General features: G+C 44.6%; 2 protein-coding genes across 4 annotated transcripts in view; one reads left to right on the top strand and one right to left on the bottom strand.

Moving 5' to 3' along the window:
• Nucleotides 1-4,194, bottom strand: part of CFAP43 (cilia and flagella associated protein 43) — a 48,385-nt gene extending 44,191 nt beyond the window's left edge. The window contains exons 1-2 of the mRNA XM_050899121.1: nucleotides 4,082-4,194; nucleotides 634-887 (exon numbers count right to left, since the gene is read on the bottom strand). Of these exons, the coding sequence (XP_050755078.1) occupies nucleotides 634-887; nucleotides 4,082-4,194 (367 nt within the window). The remainder of the gene's footprint in view (nucleotides 1-633; nucleotides 888-4,081) is intronic.
• Nucleotides 4,195-6,872: 2,678 nt separating this feature from the next.
• Nucleotides 6,873-15,152, top strand: GSTO1 (glutathione S-transferase omega 1). Of its 3 annotated transcripts, XM_050898748.1 has the most exons (6): nucleotides 6,876-7,027; nucleotides 7,144-7,252; nucleotides 9,005-9,227; nucleotides 10,540-10,641; nucleotides 12,826-12,932; nucleotides 14,593-15,151. In XM_050898748.1, the coding sequence occupies exons 1-6, from the start codon at nucleotides 6,994-6,996 to the stop codon at nucleotides 14,744-14,746; spliced, it is 729 nt and encodes a 242-aa protein (XP_050754705.1). In that variant the 5' UTR covers nucleotides 6,876-6,993; the 3' UTR covers nucleotides 14,747-15,151. The 3 variants fall into 3 exon arrangements, with proteins under 3 accessions (XP_050754707.1, XP_050754705.1, XP_050754706.1); XM_050898750.1 differs by lacking the exon at nucleotides 10,540-10,641 and having other exon boundaries at nucleotides 6,873-7,027; nucleotides 14,593-15,152; XM_050898749.1 differs by lacking the exons at nucleotides 6,876-7,027; nucleotides 7,144-7,252 and adding an exon at nucleotides 8,710-8,907 and having other exon boundaries at nucleotides 14,593-15,152.
• The last annotated feature ends 623 nt before the right edge of the window (nucleotides 15,153-15,775 follow it).

Raw genomic sequence — 15,775 nt, 5'->3', positions numbered from 1 at the left:
GATTTGATCATAAAAATGTTCCCTATGTATCACTGCTTGGAATTTTTTCAGTTTTTTTCAATAATACCTTGAATTTGTAAAGTATTTTTTTCCCAAGTACCCTGAAGTCCTTTGCAGCCATAATTTCATTCATATACATGAAATAAGCAAGTAGTATGATCCTTATTTAAACGGCAAGCAAACTGAAACATGGATAGGGTAAGCAACTTAACCAAGGAGAGAAACGTTACGGAGCAGGCAAAATTTACATTAGATCCCAGACTCCAAAGTTTAACTGCAAGAACCATCATTCCTCTCACATCTCAGATTTCTCAATGTGGCTTTCAGCAGTCTGCTTAGGAGCCTACTGCAGTATGATTTTTTTGGTTATTCTGACTATATTTTCCTAAAATTAATTCCTTTTCATTCCATTTGTTTTCTCTTTATAACAGTTCCATTTTTTATTGTCACATTTCTCCCCAGCTTGAGCCTAACTAAAAGTAGTGCAGTGGAAAATTCTTTCCACACATCTTGTCATGAGACAGTTTTCTGTCACGCTGTTTTTCAAGTCTTATCAAAAAAACCCTTCAGAAACTGGATGATTTAAGTATTGTTTTAATGAAATGGTAGCAGGGAGGGTTACCACATCACTACCTTTTAATTCTGTCAGTTTACTCAGTTCTGGAAAAGTGTAGACATATATGATGGGATTCAGCTTCCGGTCTGAAAAGGCCAGCACTTGACTGTTCCCATTTGCTGCAAAGGCTCCCACCTGGCCAGTCTGACACTGCAGTACTGTCGTCTTCTTTGTTTCAACGTCCAGGAAGAGGATGTAGTTGCCACAAGGGCAGCAGACAGTTTGATTGTTGATAAAATGAAAGTTCTTGTTTGAGAATCCCTGAACCCACCTTAAGAAAGAGCAACTGAACGTTAAAACTTTGATTAAAGACCCACATTTCTCAAAATACTGTGATAAAGGGAATGTTGTAGCCTAAGTTACACTGAAGTGATGCTTGGAATTTGTTAGACTCATCCTCATACCAATGTGGCAAAACCACAATAACTTCTAGTATTATGAATCACTAGTACAGTGTTTCCAAAAACATAGGGTCAATCTTACCCTGATGGAGCACAAAGGACTGTCATAAGAACATGGAGAGATGCTTATACTTCTTTCAGTTTTCACTAAAAATAAAGTTAGCCAGTTCACAGGCTCTGTTTTTGTACTCATATATAATAGCAATAGTGTATACCTTTATTCTGAAAGAATTACACAGGTACAAGCCATACTTGGGACACAATTGTGTTTGCTTAACCTTTTTACACTTTCATAGTTCATCTCATGCCTGTAAAATAAAAATACAAAGGCATGGCTTGTGTTTATATGAACCTAACCAGGAGGACTGTTCTGCTTTAAAGGTACCAGTACTTTAACATGGTAAAACTTCGGAATGTAAACAGGATGTGTTACACAAGGACTGAAATAAATGACTGAAGAGGAGTCAGCTTATGAACTTACAATGTATCAACAAATTCATAACTGCCTGCAGATGTTTTTACCTTTCAGAAAGTGTGCAGATAAACATCGGGGTCCTCTTATCAAAGGGATTTGCATTTACCACTAAGTGAAGATGTCTGACTGAGCCACAGCTTAGCCTGCTGGTAGCATGGCAGGAAAGTTTCAGCAGTGTAACAGATACCCTCTGTGTACAACACTGCCGTTAGCACCTTCTCTTCTGATTTCTATTCAGAAACTTTCCATCTCTTCTCTTCTTCCAAATAAGAGCATTTGACTGGAAGAGATCTTTGTCCTCTGCAATTGCAAGCAGCATTTTTACGCTCCTTTCATGAACATAAGTCAGTCATAAGATCAGCTCAGCTGCTGATCCTCTGTGCTCTTACTAGAAGATTATACTACAGCCTCAGCACACTCACAGTTCGGAACATTTTAAAATGACTACTCTTAAGATATTTATGTCCAGCAATAATTTCTCGTTATCTGTTCTGAGTAGGTTCTGCTCTTGGCCTCTTTCGCTACACACCAGAGGAGTAACTGTAGCCAGAAGGGAGCAGGAACACACTGACCACGTGCTCATGCAGATGAACCGAATACCATGGCAACAAAGAGGAGACATTTCAGCTGATGAATGTTTTTCCGGACCTTTTAGACAAGAACTAGATGTATGACATCCCATGGCACATAAGTAGACCTTTATGAACATGCTCACAGGACCAGCTCTATGCTTTTCTCCAACACTAGATCTGAATCAGTGGAAATGAAGTATTTTTAACTTCTGTTCGCAGGGATAAAATGAAATCTAGAAAACATGTACGCAGGGATAAATTAATGGCATGACAGCGCAATTTATCATCCTTATACAACCAGTAAAGGCTTAAGGGGACAAGGATTCACGCTGTTATCTGATGTCAGCTATGACTGGTGCAGTACACACCAAGTCAGGTAATTAGCCATGGCTCACTCACGTTTTCTATGCTGTGTCTGTCTCCAGTTCTGTATAAACATTGTGTCAGAAGTATTTCAGTCATAAACTTGGCCAGCTGGTGAAGTGTAGATGGGGCAAAGTAATTAGAGTTGCTTGGAAATTTCCTTACAGAGCATTTTGCCACGGAAAAACGCTAGTTCATACAACACAGATTATATGAAACAATGAGTTTTGTCAAAGTTCTGTGTTTTCTGAAGACACAAAACACAGCATTCCAACTGCCCACTGCAAAATAATTTTTGTCACTTTCTTCTAAAACTGATATACATACTACTACTGCTAACATTAATTTATAAGAAAGGCAAACTTTAAACTTTTCTATTTTATGGAAATGGGCTTTGCTTCACATTCAAAGAGGCTTAAATTCTTTTTTTTATTTTACATAATATTTTCATTTCATAATAGTGTTTTCACAAAGCAGAAAACTTGGGTCACAGCTCTTCCAAGTAACACCAGTTTGCACAAGGGACCTCCTCTGAATAGCAATGACATGCTTCAGATGGTATCTTTTTTACTCTGCAAGCATCAGAATGGTTACAGCTGACACCTGTTTCTCCTATTACTAGAACAAATAATTTTCTTTCCCCTAAAAAGTGCTCCACCTATAATTATGGATCTATGTCCCATACTAGCCATAAGTGTGATGAAACAGCTGAAATACTTATAAAGGGCAAGGAAGTTTAAATATCTGTCCCATTACATAGAAAAAATATTTAAACATCCTAGATTGCTGTGAAAGTCTCAACCAAGGTGGGGCAGGAAGGGCTTAATTCATCTACAGCTCCTATTTGTTCAGAACCAAAAAGCATGTTGTTGGATTACCAAGAGCTCTGGAAGAGAAGTGTTTTTCTATATATAGTGTGGGTTATGTTTGTGGGAAATAGAAATCTGAAAGTCTCCAACATGCAGGTTAAGATGCTGAGAGAGAAAGGCAGGAGTGAGGACTTAGAACACCAGCAAAATTAAGAGGCATGGCAGAAGATGATGACAGTGGAGTTTAGGAGGTACAGAACAGCCAGGGAGATCCTAGAGGTTGAAGTAGTCTGGGTAAAACAGAAGATGGATGTGGAACAGAACTGAACTGTATGGGTTCACAAGGCCTGGTACTGAGAAGAAAAGCATGCCCCAGGAGTTCATCAGGATTGCATGCTGCCAGAACCACTACACAGGAAAAGACAACAACTCATGCCATACTTCTTATCAACTCATCAAGCTCCAGCTTAAAACTAGTCAGGGCTGCTTACACCCCGCTGCAGAGCCTACCTGTGCTAAGGGCAGAGAACCTAAGTTTCATCTAAATCCACCAAAGGCTCGGTCCCCGTTATATGCTGTGGTGCAAGTGCTTCTTTCCTTCCCCCCCCCCTCCCCTCAACTACCTGCCACCCTAACACAGACCCACAGCACAGCAGCTTCCCTTCCTTTCCCTGTTACACCTGCCCTATTCTCTGACAGCTGCATAGAGCTGACCCGAGGTGAGAAGAGCTGGGCCCCGGGAGCACAGGACAGAACACCGGGCACCCTGCCTGGGCCGAGGGGCTCAGGAGCGCGTGGCATGTGCGGAGGCCCGAAGGGCGCAGGTTGTCCCGGCCAGGCCCCACCTCACTTCCAGCGCGGCCTCCTCGGCCGAGGAGCAGCGGCGGCCCCCCGGGGCCTCGGCGCGAGGCTCCTCCCTGGCCGGGTCCGCGCTCCAGACCTCACCGGCCGCCTCCATCCGTCCCACGCCACCAGCAGCCTGTTTACACTCGTCTCTTAGGAACAAGAACGACTTCTACGATTAGCTGACACAACGCCTCCCGCCAGGCTTAAAACCGACAGCTGATTGGCCTGCGCCCGTGCGCCAGCCAACCAATGAGCACGGGTAGGTATTTAAAGGGCCAGCAGGCGTAGGAAAAGGAGCATGTGGGGCTCCTGTCCTGGGCGGGAGGAATCTACATGCAAAGTGATGAAGAGCTCTCTGTAGCATCTCCAGCCATTCTCACACAGGCACCGACCTGTCCCTAATGGGGTAATTCTGCCCGTGGGTCGCTGATATCTGTGGCTTTTAATCTGGGTAATCGTTGCTGCTGTGTCTAGAAAGCAGGTAGCTTTATCAGGTGTGGAAGTATCAGCCTTGGGGGATCAACTGTGGGCTCCTTCCCTCAGCCACCCCACATGTTCTTGCTGAGGCTGCATGCTCGCTGTTCCGGTTCCAGCGGCGTTTGGCCTTCACTTAGTGAGACAGCCGTACCTGCTCTCCCATTGCTTCTTGTGTTTTTCCTTTCACGAGGTACTGCAGTTCTTCTCGGGATGTGGAAGCGCTCCTGAAGCTTCAGAGAGCTGAGAAGTTGACCACTGGAAAGAAGAGAAAGGACAGCTACGATCTTTCTCTATATACTTAAGGCTTTTAGCATGATAACACAGCAAGAACCTCCAAGTATTTTAAAAGCAGAATTAGCAATAATATCTCCTTTTCCATTTCCTAAAGGGAGGAATGTTAGTTACAGTGTCTCGCTTGCTTGCGTTAGTTCGTTATTACTTATCTGTACAGTGGCAGTGTGCAGTTTTGCGATACTGCTAGGCACTCACAGCACCATGGAGCAACGATAGAGAGTGGCACTCCTGTCTGGAGGCAGCAGGACAAGCCTGTACCTTACCTCTTGTCTCCGCTGGTGCTCTGTATGCCACACAAAACCAAGACAGGATGAGGAAATGGGTTTATTTTTCCATGGTGCCTTTGAGGGGCTATTGTAGCATGCAGATCTTGTGATGCTGCTTTGGGTTCCTACGGGCCTGTCTCCGGGCTGTGAGTTAGCATACTGCCTGTGTTCTTAATTGCTAAAAGAAACTTCAAATGAATTTTCTCTTTTTTCATGACCCAAAATTTTGCCAAATCTTTCCTAAGGCCAGGCACTCAGAGGAATAACAAATAGGTTCTCTAACACAGTTTTTTTTAATGGCAGGAGAAATTATTTTGTTGGCAAAGGACAACTTACGTACAGCTTCTGTTTGCCTAGGGCATGGCAGGCTTGTGCAACGAATCACCACTCCCTTTCACTGCTGAGCTGCTTATTAATTACATAATCAAATAGCAATGACTTAACAAAAATCATGTTGTTCTTTCATTCAAATGGATAATGGTGGTTCATGGTCACTTTACTACTGGCCATCTCAGTGTTTGCCTGCAGGAGAGATCACCACAGAAAATATTGGTCTTTGTGACACGATGCCTGAGGCTAGCTCCAGTGACAAAACTAAACCAAAAGTCACCAACAGGCAAAACTTCCCCGCTGTGCAAGCACAGATCCACTGATGAGTCTGGGGAAGCTCCAGTTCCTCTGTGATCCTTGGGGGTTTGACAGAGACATGTCCATCGCCAGGAGGGCCAGGACTTTCCCTCCCTTCGGCAAGGGCTGCCCCAGCTCTCTGGTGCCTACAAATGTGCCGTTTCCTGATAATGTACAGCTCTGACCTGAAGGCTGGGTGGAACTGTGTGGAGCCCCAGGAAGGGAAGCATTTTACTTCTGGGACCGTAGATCAACTTGGACACTGGTTGTGAAATCCATTAAGAGGAAAGCTCCTCCATTTCCACTATTATACCCCAGGAAAAGCTGGTACAAGGAAGGCCCTGGTGCCCTCACCTCAACTGAAGATGGAGCAAAAGGGATGGAGAGGGCTTCAGTCTGTGCTTCGATTCTCTCTTTTGCTCTATGTACACGCTGATGCTCCCACAGGTCATGTTTGCAGAAGCAAGCATGAATCCCTCTATGATTGCAAGGTAGTAATTAAATTAAATCTAACTTTTGCTGCACCCCCTTATCTGTTAGGTTATCTGTTGTCTCCTCTGGGGTTTTCATCATGAAGCAGAAGAGCTGCAGGAGAGAGAAACCCTCATTATCCTCAGGGTGGGATTGGATCGGATTTTGAAGGGCAAGAGGTGATGCAGTGCTGCCATAGCAGGACAGGGCCCTGTCCAGGGAGGAGGCAGTGAGGGAAGCAGAGGGAGGCCTGGTGCCCCACCAGCTGCTGGAGGCACCACTTGAAAAAAAACAGGCATACGGGGTGGAGTGTTGCCATAGGTTTCCTATTGAAATGGGAGTGCCAGCTGGGGTGGGTTATGCTGAGGTTATAAAAAAGACAGCATTAAGAACAGCTTAATAGTGCCTGTCCCCGCGAGCGGGTCAGCATCTCTGGTGGCGATAACGGTCAGCTCAAGGACGGACCACCGGCGTGCACGACGCTCCTCCCCCCGAAACCCAAGCTTTCCCGGCTCCGTGGGGGCCAGCCACCTGAGGCAGGGCGCCGACAACCCCCGGGGGACGGAGGGAGGCAGGCCGGCACACAGGCCCCCACACCCGCCCGGCTGCCCGCGCCCCCGCGGCAGCGGCCCGCGCCCCGCTGAGGGGCGGTGGTTCCCGCCCTCCACACGGCCGCTCCCCGCGGGCGGGGCCAGCGGCGGTTGGGTGGGGGCGGTGGCAGTGGCGGCGTGGTGAGGAGCGGCGCGGCAGAGCAGAACATATCGCAACACGTCGCGATGGCGGGCGATCACTCTCGCAGCCTGGGCAAGGGTAAGCGCCCGCCCCGGCGGGCAGGCTGCCGTATATCGCTTCAGCCGGGGTTGGGCGGCCTGTGGAGGGGGCGCGGCGCTGTGTGTGAGGCCTGTAACGGTCTCCTCTCTCCTCAGGTAGCGCGGCACCGGGGCCTGTGCCCGAGGGGGTGATCCGGCTCTACAGCATGCGGTTCTGCCCCTTCGCCCAGAGGACGCGCCTCGTCCTCCGCGCCAAGGGCATCAGGTGAGGCCTTCCCGGCAGGCCGGTACGGCGCCGTGTGCGGCTCCCCGCCGGCCGCGCTGCTCCGCTGTCCGTCGTCCCCCTCCCTCCCCCGGTGCCGCTACACTCCGCGGTGCCGTGACGGTCTGTCAGGACTCGCACGGAGCAGGGGGCGGTTCAAGCTTCCCTTCTTAGTGGGCATCCTGAATGGCTCTTAATTAAACATCCCTGAAAGAACTGAATGAAAAAGGGTTTCTGTGGGTGATTTTGTTGTTAAGCTTGAACTTCTTAAGACTTTTTTGGGGGAGAGGTGTTTTGCTGAAGTGGGCAATAAGTAGGCTGTGTATGAAATCAATTATGTAAAGGCCCAAAGTAAATCTGTAGGGAAGAACCTCAAGCTGATTTTTTTTTTTCCTCACCTGTCATCCTGAATGTTTGTAATAATAGCATTCGAGCTTGTCCTGGGTAAATGTGAGTAGAGCCTTGACGTATGTTGTTGTTTGGTTTTGATGTAAGCTGCAGTGAAAATTCTGGGAGATACAAATATTCAGTGTTTCTATTATATTACTGCTTAGCAAAACACAGTAGTGAGTGAGTGAGTGGCCTTTTTAAAAGAGGAAATGTACTGTGTTCCTATAACATCTTCTCATTGGTGTGCTGTAGTAAGTTAATGGAATTCAGTGCTTGTGTTTGTTTCTTTTTGAAGGTAGCCATGTCATTTCAGTGTTTTTAAACGGCGACTAATGCTTCCCTTGGTTTACAGCTTCAAAGTAACAGGTTTTTCCACCTTTTTCTGATTCCCACCAAGTCCCAGGCCTGCCAACGGTTTGTAAACCAGCACAGGGCTGCGAATTCATGTTAGCATAGTCAATGCTTACCACTCAGCTCTCCTGATAGCAAGATGAGAGTTGGGTGTGTTTGTTTTGTTTTTTCTTGGATCGTTTTTCAAAGGAGTAGGTGCATTAAAGCTTTCAGGTCAGTTTAATTGTCCTTATTTAGTGTATTTGGACTGATTTTTGGAGCTGGGATGTTTGTTTTAGTATAGTGATTTTGGAGGGGTTTTGTGGCTACCTAAATGTGGTAGTCACCTTCTGGTAACCTTTCAGCTGTTTTGAAGGTTCAGCTGTGTTTAGCAGAATTTTGGGCTTACTAGGAATTTTCTAGGGTCATGCATATAACACAGCATATAACATGGTTTGTTAATATAGCATAGACATATTTCCCATGTGTCTCTTTTTATTAATATCTATTTGCCTTTACCCTAAACACCTGTTCTATGTGAGGCCATAGGTGGGGAAGATAAGTAGGTAGGATGCTCTTCTGATTTGCTCGTTGGTGTAAAGTTCAGCTGCATTTCTTAATTGGAGTGTAGCTTATTTGCAATCAAGTGCTTCTTTCTTAGAATGCCCCTGAACCTGCATGTGATAAGCATGCTGCATTCTGAGTTTGACCTTTGTTTTTAGCATGACTGTAAGGGCTGCCTCTGATGTGTGCTTGCAGACTGTCCATGTGTCTTTTATTAGCGTAACAAACAACTCATTGTAAGGCAGTGCCGATTTTCTCTAGCAAAGGGAAGTGCCCCCTGGCAGTATTTCTATGTGTCACATGGTTAGTCCTGCAAAGGGCTTCAGGGAAGACAAGGGAGAGCAGGGGAAGGAGGATTCAGCCTCTCAAGTACTGTAGGTATTGAAGTGTAGTGACTGCATTTCACCATGATATGGAGTGGAGTGTAGCAGAACTGAGCCTGTTTGGGTCTTGTTTTTTTCACTCTTTTAGCCATGAAATAATCAACATTAATCTGAAGAACAAACCTGACTGGTTCTTTGAGAAGAACCCCTTTGGGCTGGTTCCTGTTCTGGAGACCAGCAAGGGCCAGCTGATCTATGAGTCCCCAATCACCTGCGAATATTTGGATGAAGCGTTTCCGGGGAAGAAGTTGATGCCTTCGGACCCATATGAGCGAGCCTTTCAGAAGATGCTCTTGGAACACTTCTCAAAGGTACTGTGTCATCAGGGTAGGATTGTGTTTCTTACTTTGCCATAGCACCAAAAACTGCAGCTCTGTTGCCAATGCTGCTTTCATCCTTTAAGGCAGGTCTTGTGTTTGGGAAAAGCATTTAAATAACCGGAGGGGTTGTTTGGGGTCTCTTTCTGTGAGCACATACAAACCAGTGTGTGTCTGAATTGCTCCCAGCATTTATGTGCAGGGATGGATGCAGGAAGACAGCCAAGCTAGTGAAAGTGTATGTGACTTGAGGCAGGATTTTGAGCATCCTACAATAGAGCAAAGATTAGTAGACCAGACCACCTGAATGCTTGAGACCTAGGCAGTGGCAATTGCTGTATTTTAATCTGAGTCTTTCTGTAGGAAGTACTGTATGAATGCAGAGTGTGAACAGTGCCTGACTGAGAGAGCCTACAACCATGGACAAGAGATGGCAGGTGGCTGTAGACATGGGACATGTATAAGGAGACTGCTTTTGGCCCTGAGTAGGGGTTGGAGGTGGGCACTGAGGCTGACTGGAAGTAACCTCTCTGTACTAGTACGTACTTTGAAGGGTCTAGGAAGTGAAAGAAGTCAGCTTGGATATGAGGCAGCAGAGGAGAGGAAGCAACAGAAGATGCAAAGAGATGTGGACGAAGAAGGAGGATACAAGGGAGGATATATTTACAACAGGCTTTTCTGAATAGGCATGATAGGAAGACGGTTACAGGGAAGCATGCTGCAAGAAATGAAACATGCACTGAATGTTGGTTGTATGAATGACAAGATCTTAGAAAAATGTTTGTCTATGAGCTTTTAAGAATACAATTTAGTTAAGCTTGGCCACTGGGCAACTTCCTGGTACTGTATGCTAATTTCTCTGGCAATTACCAAATTAGAAAATGCACAGGTTTGTAGAAGCCTGCATATCCTGGGCTGCATCTCTCTTTCTTGAAGTACCTTAAATGTTGATAATTAAAGTGCATTTGGATTTCAGAAATATGTAACTGGGAAAAGAGTACCACTCTGCACCTTGCCACTTCTATTGCTAATTTTTTGGTAGCATTTGCAAATGGGAAACATGCTCCTCTTTTCATTGTTCTCCTCTTATTACAAGACTAAAATTCATTAGTATTTGCATTTGTTCTTTAAGCCTTTGCTTACCTTTTCTGAAGTATAAAGGATTTTTGTTAATGGACATTATTTAACTATTTAAAGTTAAATCTTTAAGATTTAACTTGCGTCTAGCATCTTAATATCTTAAGCTCTGAGTAACTTGTATTATTTTAATAGGAACATTAAAAACTTTACCCCTTCCTTTGTATAGATAACACCCATAGTTTTCAAGTATTTTGTGGCAGTCAAAGATGGACAGGACACCACAGCGCTGAAAGCAGAGATTGCTGAAAAGTTTGGCAAACTTGAAGAGGTAAGAGTATTTCATGATAATGAGCAGGTTGCCAGTCATTGTATGATCCCTTTTTTGTTTCATGCTTTGGCCTTGAAAGCTAGATCTCTTCTTGTTCAGTTGGTAGTTATAGCAATGAACGATCTTTCAATTTACTCCCCCCAGCCTGGGATGCACAGCAGCACCATTAGAGTAAATTCCAAGTAGCTAACCTAAACTTCATCTGTGTGATGAAGGCTGTATGGACTTGTGGAGGTTTTTTTTTTCTTTTTTTTTTTTAATTCTAGCTGACTTCTGTTGTCTCATGTATATTTTTTTGTGCTTTAAATGTAAGGAGCCCCTGCAGCATGTTCTAAGAGCAAGGGCTGAGGAGTCTGAGCTGCTGAAAAGCATCTGTGCTGTAGCTCTGCTGAAATCAGTACAGATACACTAGTGAGGAAGTAAAATCTTTTTTGTTCAAGAGCTTATCTTTGGGAGTGAGGGGAGGGAGGCAGAATGTAATCTGTCCCTTGCAGAATTCCAGCCTTGGGCCGTATTCTGCTACAGTGGTGTAATGCAACTTCAGCAGAGCTCCAGGAAGTGTTATGTGGCTTTGCTGTATTAGCAAATTCACAATCCTGATTTAGCGTCAGTAGTGGTTCTTGGCTAGTCTGAACAGCTGTCAGACTTGCCTTTATCATGAACCCATTCCTTTCGTGTTTTTAGCAGCCACGACTAATGCTTGTCTGGCTGGATCAAGAAGCATTCCTCCAGAGTGTTTCTCTTCAGGTGCAAAGCTACCAATAGCTTTCTAGTACTTTCCTAATTCTCCTAACAGTCCTGTGCATTCTGCTTCCCCACCCCCTTGAGCTGCCAAAGTAAAATTTGCAGAGTAGTCTTGTCTGTCTGATCAGGCTAATGCTGGAGTAGTGCAGATGACAGATGAGTTCTTGGGGGAAGCCATGTGTGTTTCACTTCCCTGAAATACAGATCTATTAAACATTAAGGAAGAATTAACCTTCTTCCTGCTTTATTAATACTGTGAAATACTTGCTGCTCCTTCAGTGTCTCTATTTTACTATACCCTGAAGGATTTCACAACAGCAGCTGAAGGTCAGCTGAGGATGGGAGGAAGGAACAAAGCCATACAAACTTCACTCAGCTTATTGCAAGAGATATTTAAGAAGGGAAGTGTTTTGAAACACTTCTGTATTTAGTTTGCTGCTACCCGACAGAGGGAGCTGTGTTCCCATCTCTGCAACAGTGCAACTGCTGGGTTATATTCTGCCAGACATCTCGTGATTCAAACAGCTTGATGCTTCCTGAAGGACTCCTTTAAAATTTCTACTTGATCATGGGGGTTAGGGGACAGGGAATAAATGCCATAGGACTGTAGTGTTGTGTGTCCAAAAAGACAAAGATTTGTAAGGTCTCTTGAGTTCCACCTTTAAAATGCCAAAGTGCCTGAAAACAGAGGGGCTAGTCTTATGAAAGAAGAGACCAGGCTCTGGAGGTTCCTTAAAGCATGTTAAACTTGGATGACCATGGCACTTGAAACATATCGGAAACATAAATGTAACAGAACTTGCTGCATTCTTTGTAGCCCTGCTTTCTGTGCTGAGCTGTGGGGATCTCTTTCTGGTGTGTGTGGATGTTACACTTGCTTCCTGTTCCCTTTGCACCTGGAATCAAATCCAGTTCTAGATGTAATGTTATAAATGCTTTCCTGACACCACTTGGCCTCAAGTGCCATGGGAAAAGAGTCCCTGCTAAAACGGTGTTCTAGTTTACCTGGATGTTAAATTTAGCTGGATTTATTGCTCAAGAAATGCATGTGCATTATGTTTGATTAGTCTGTGCCATTAATGCTTTTTGACAAGTAAGAAATCATGAACTGACAGATTCTGAGAGCTAAATTCCTTTTCATTTTTGCACAAGCTGCAGCTTGCTAGTGATTAATATTTTGTGACAGTTTTTGAACCTCTGGAGAAGAGCTGCACTGACAGTGTATGAAATAGTTAAGCTTGATACTACAGCTGCTTTACTGACTAGCTCTGACTCCCCAGATACTGCATGCACAGGAAAAATGTGCTGTATCTCCATTATTTGCTGTCTGATCCCTTCAGTATGCCTGCATTCTACTACGAAGTGGGCTTTTTGTTACTGTAGTGTTCTGTTGTGGTAATTTTCCTTCTGAGGGCAATTGTCATCTCTCACACCTCACAGATTCTGTCCAAACGCAACACTGTGTTTTATGGTGGGGACACAATCTCCATGCTTGACTACATGATCTGGCCGTGGTTTGAACGTCTGGAACCATTCCAGCTGAAGGAGTGAGTAACTTGCCTAGCTTCTAGTGTGTACTGAAGTGCCTCAGCGTAAATATTCTTTGCATACGCTCTGCAGCAATGGGCTGCTTTTGGGGACTGCTGAACAAAGTTTGTATTGTGTTACAGTTTGGGGGAAGCATCTCAAAAGAGAGATGAGTTGTTCAGGAATCTTCTGTAAACAAGCTTTCTTTCAGCAGGTCTGTTTTCTTACCAAATAATTTTGACAGAGCTGGAAGAAGTGGTCAAAATACAGGACTTTCTCTCCATCCCTAACATCATAGATGAAAACGGTCTTTATTTGAAGGGGATGGAGGTACGGAGGCCTAGGTTCAAATTTCTTGGTCCAAAATCTCAGACTTGAAATGCAGTCTTCTGCTCCTCTTTGGAAATCCTAGGTTGACAAAGAAGAGTGATTTTGTTTTGAGATTGGGTAAACTGTATCCTACCTTGCTGTAGCTAATAGATCTCTCCCTGTTGTAATAGCATGTAAATATGTAAATAAATGTCTTGGTCTGTTATATCCTTAAACAGCTCCAGTTACCATGGTATTGCATTAATATGTAGGGAAATGGTATCAAAGGAAAACGATTTTATAGCTAGCTTAGAACAGGACTAAAGAGTCAACTTGCATGAAGAAGTGGGTGATAAAAGCGGAAGATGAGTATAGAATAGTCTCACCCTGGTACCTGAACCATTCTTGAAGAACAAGAGACGCAGGGAATCCTTAGCATTGAAACTTTAGGTACTGTAAAATGAGGGCTTTACTGATGGATTGCTCACCTACTTTGTCTCCTATGTGGTCCTTGACTGGGAGGGGAAGTATTACAAACAATATAGGAGCATAGGTCTAGAGTCATTAAGGTATTTGAATGACTGAGGATCTGAGCCATTGTATGTTAAGAAAAGATGCTTTCTGGGTAAGGGTTAGGAGTTACGTGGTGAAGTTATGCATTAACTAAACTTGGGAGTTGGCAATTGTAATGCAAAGTACTTGGGTCAATCTGCCAGAAGAGACTGAAAGTAACAATTTACACTGTTAAGCTTTCAATTTGCCACATGATGGGTTTTTTCAAATGTGTCTGAGTGGGTCTGTGGATTTAGTCTGTTATTCGAATCCTCAGTTTCCTCAATAGACTGTGTCTGTGTTTTGAGCTGCGGGGTTGCAGGGTAGTACAAACTGCACAGCTTGTCTAGGTATGCAAGAGAGAGGAGAGGAGAGGTTCGTGGGTTGTGGAGGAGGACTCGACCACTGCACACAGCATTTGCTTCAAGAATCACCATTAACAAAGCATTCCAGAGGGAGGCAGTGGTGCACAAGCCTCTGCCCTCAACTCGGAGCAGATGGTAAATAAGAGCTGTGTCTCTTGCAGCAGGAATAACGTAAGCAAAAACATGTTGATATCTTGCACAATAAGTGCTCATTTGTGTTTTTGCTCAGCTTTGCAGAGTGCACAAGCTCTATAAGAACTCTTTCACTTTCAAAATGCTAGTCTGTCTTCTATGCTCTGATACGTTATTTCCATCACCTGCTTTGAGGTGAACATCATACTGGGAGGGAGAAAGCAAAACAAGCAGTAAAATAGAACTGCTCAAGCTGTTTTGCTTCCTTGATGCCCTCCAAGTTTCCCATTTGCGTTATTCAGTCTCTTTCCTTTTCCCGTAGCTCTTTGAGTCACACCCCAAAGCTCCAACGCTGGATGGAGGCCATGAAGGAGGACCCTGCTGTCAAGGCTACAATGACTGACCCACAGACATTCAAAGATTACCTCCAGCTCTATATGAAGAACAGCCCTGAGGCATGTGATTATGGGCTCTGAGGTGCCAGTAGGCACATGCTTGCTGAAGTGTCAGTGCTGCTTTTCAGTGTGAGCTGTAGGAATCTAGTGTAATTTGGTGTGGGCTCTTCTGTGGTCGCATTTCATAATGGGGAATAAATCTGTGCTGAGAAACCTTCTGTGAACTCCACTTCTTCCTGTCAGGAGGAGAATGTGCTAGCTTCAGGCAGGAGATGGAAAGTCATTGCTGGCCGTGTGTATCGCATGAAGGAAAATGTTGGCTTTACTCGGAGGTGATGTTCTGTTATCTCTGTCCTCTTTGCAGGCATTGCTGGTGGGCAGTCCCTGAACTGACCCTGTTACTTGGTTTAAAAATTGTAATACTGATGTCTTGAAAATAAATAAAAAGCAAACAACGTTGTCTTTAAACACAGTTTTTCCTTCCTCTTTCCAGGCAGCTATTAGGCACTGGACTGGTTGTGCAGAGAGGAGCAAGGCACTGTAAAGGCTAAAACAGATAGTGTGGTCTCTGAAGTTAAGATGCAGTTATCTAGTACAAGCTGTCCTCCTGTTTAGACAGCACTACTGCCAAACCACTGAACTGGCAACCCTACCCACTTATCCCTGCTGAAGTCATGTTTGCAGGGACCATCTAGTAATGGCTTCCAGTTTGGGTAGATATGCTAGGGGAGTGTGTGGTTATAATCCTTCTCTGTCCTACTGAAGTAGGGTCATGTTTATTCTAGGTCCTAACCTCAATTATCCTAAAGGCTGGAGTAGGGACTAAAGCTAACAGCAACCATATCCTGAGCAGAAGGACATTTATTTTCTGTTCTGCTCCAGAACTCAAAGCGTTGCGATACGTGGCAAGATGTAGGTGAAATCAGAGAACTGAAGTAGAAGGTCTTCAGTCAGAGCGTTATGTACTGGTGGTGTCTTGGTGCTGGTGAAGGAACGGATATGTTCTGTTCCAGCAGGTAAATGGCAGGATCAGAGCTTTGCAGTTGGACATCTTTTGAAGCTGTCCTATATGCTAATATAGCAGAGAGTGGGGACAAGTTTATTTGAATC

This window comes from Gymnogyps californianus, chromosome 6 (assembly GCF_018139145.2).
Source record: "Gymnogyps californianus isolate 813 chromosome 6, ASM1813914v2, whole genome shotgun sequence".
NCBI lineage: Eukaryota > Metazoa > Chordata > Aves > Accipitriformes > Cathartidae > Gymnogyps > Gymnogyps californianus.
Note: the sequence above shows the minus strand (reverse complement) of the source record. Positions and strands in the feature narration are given on the sequence as shown.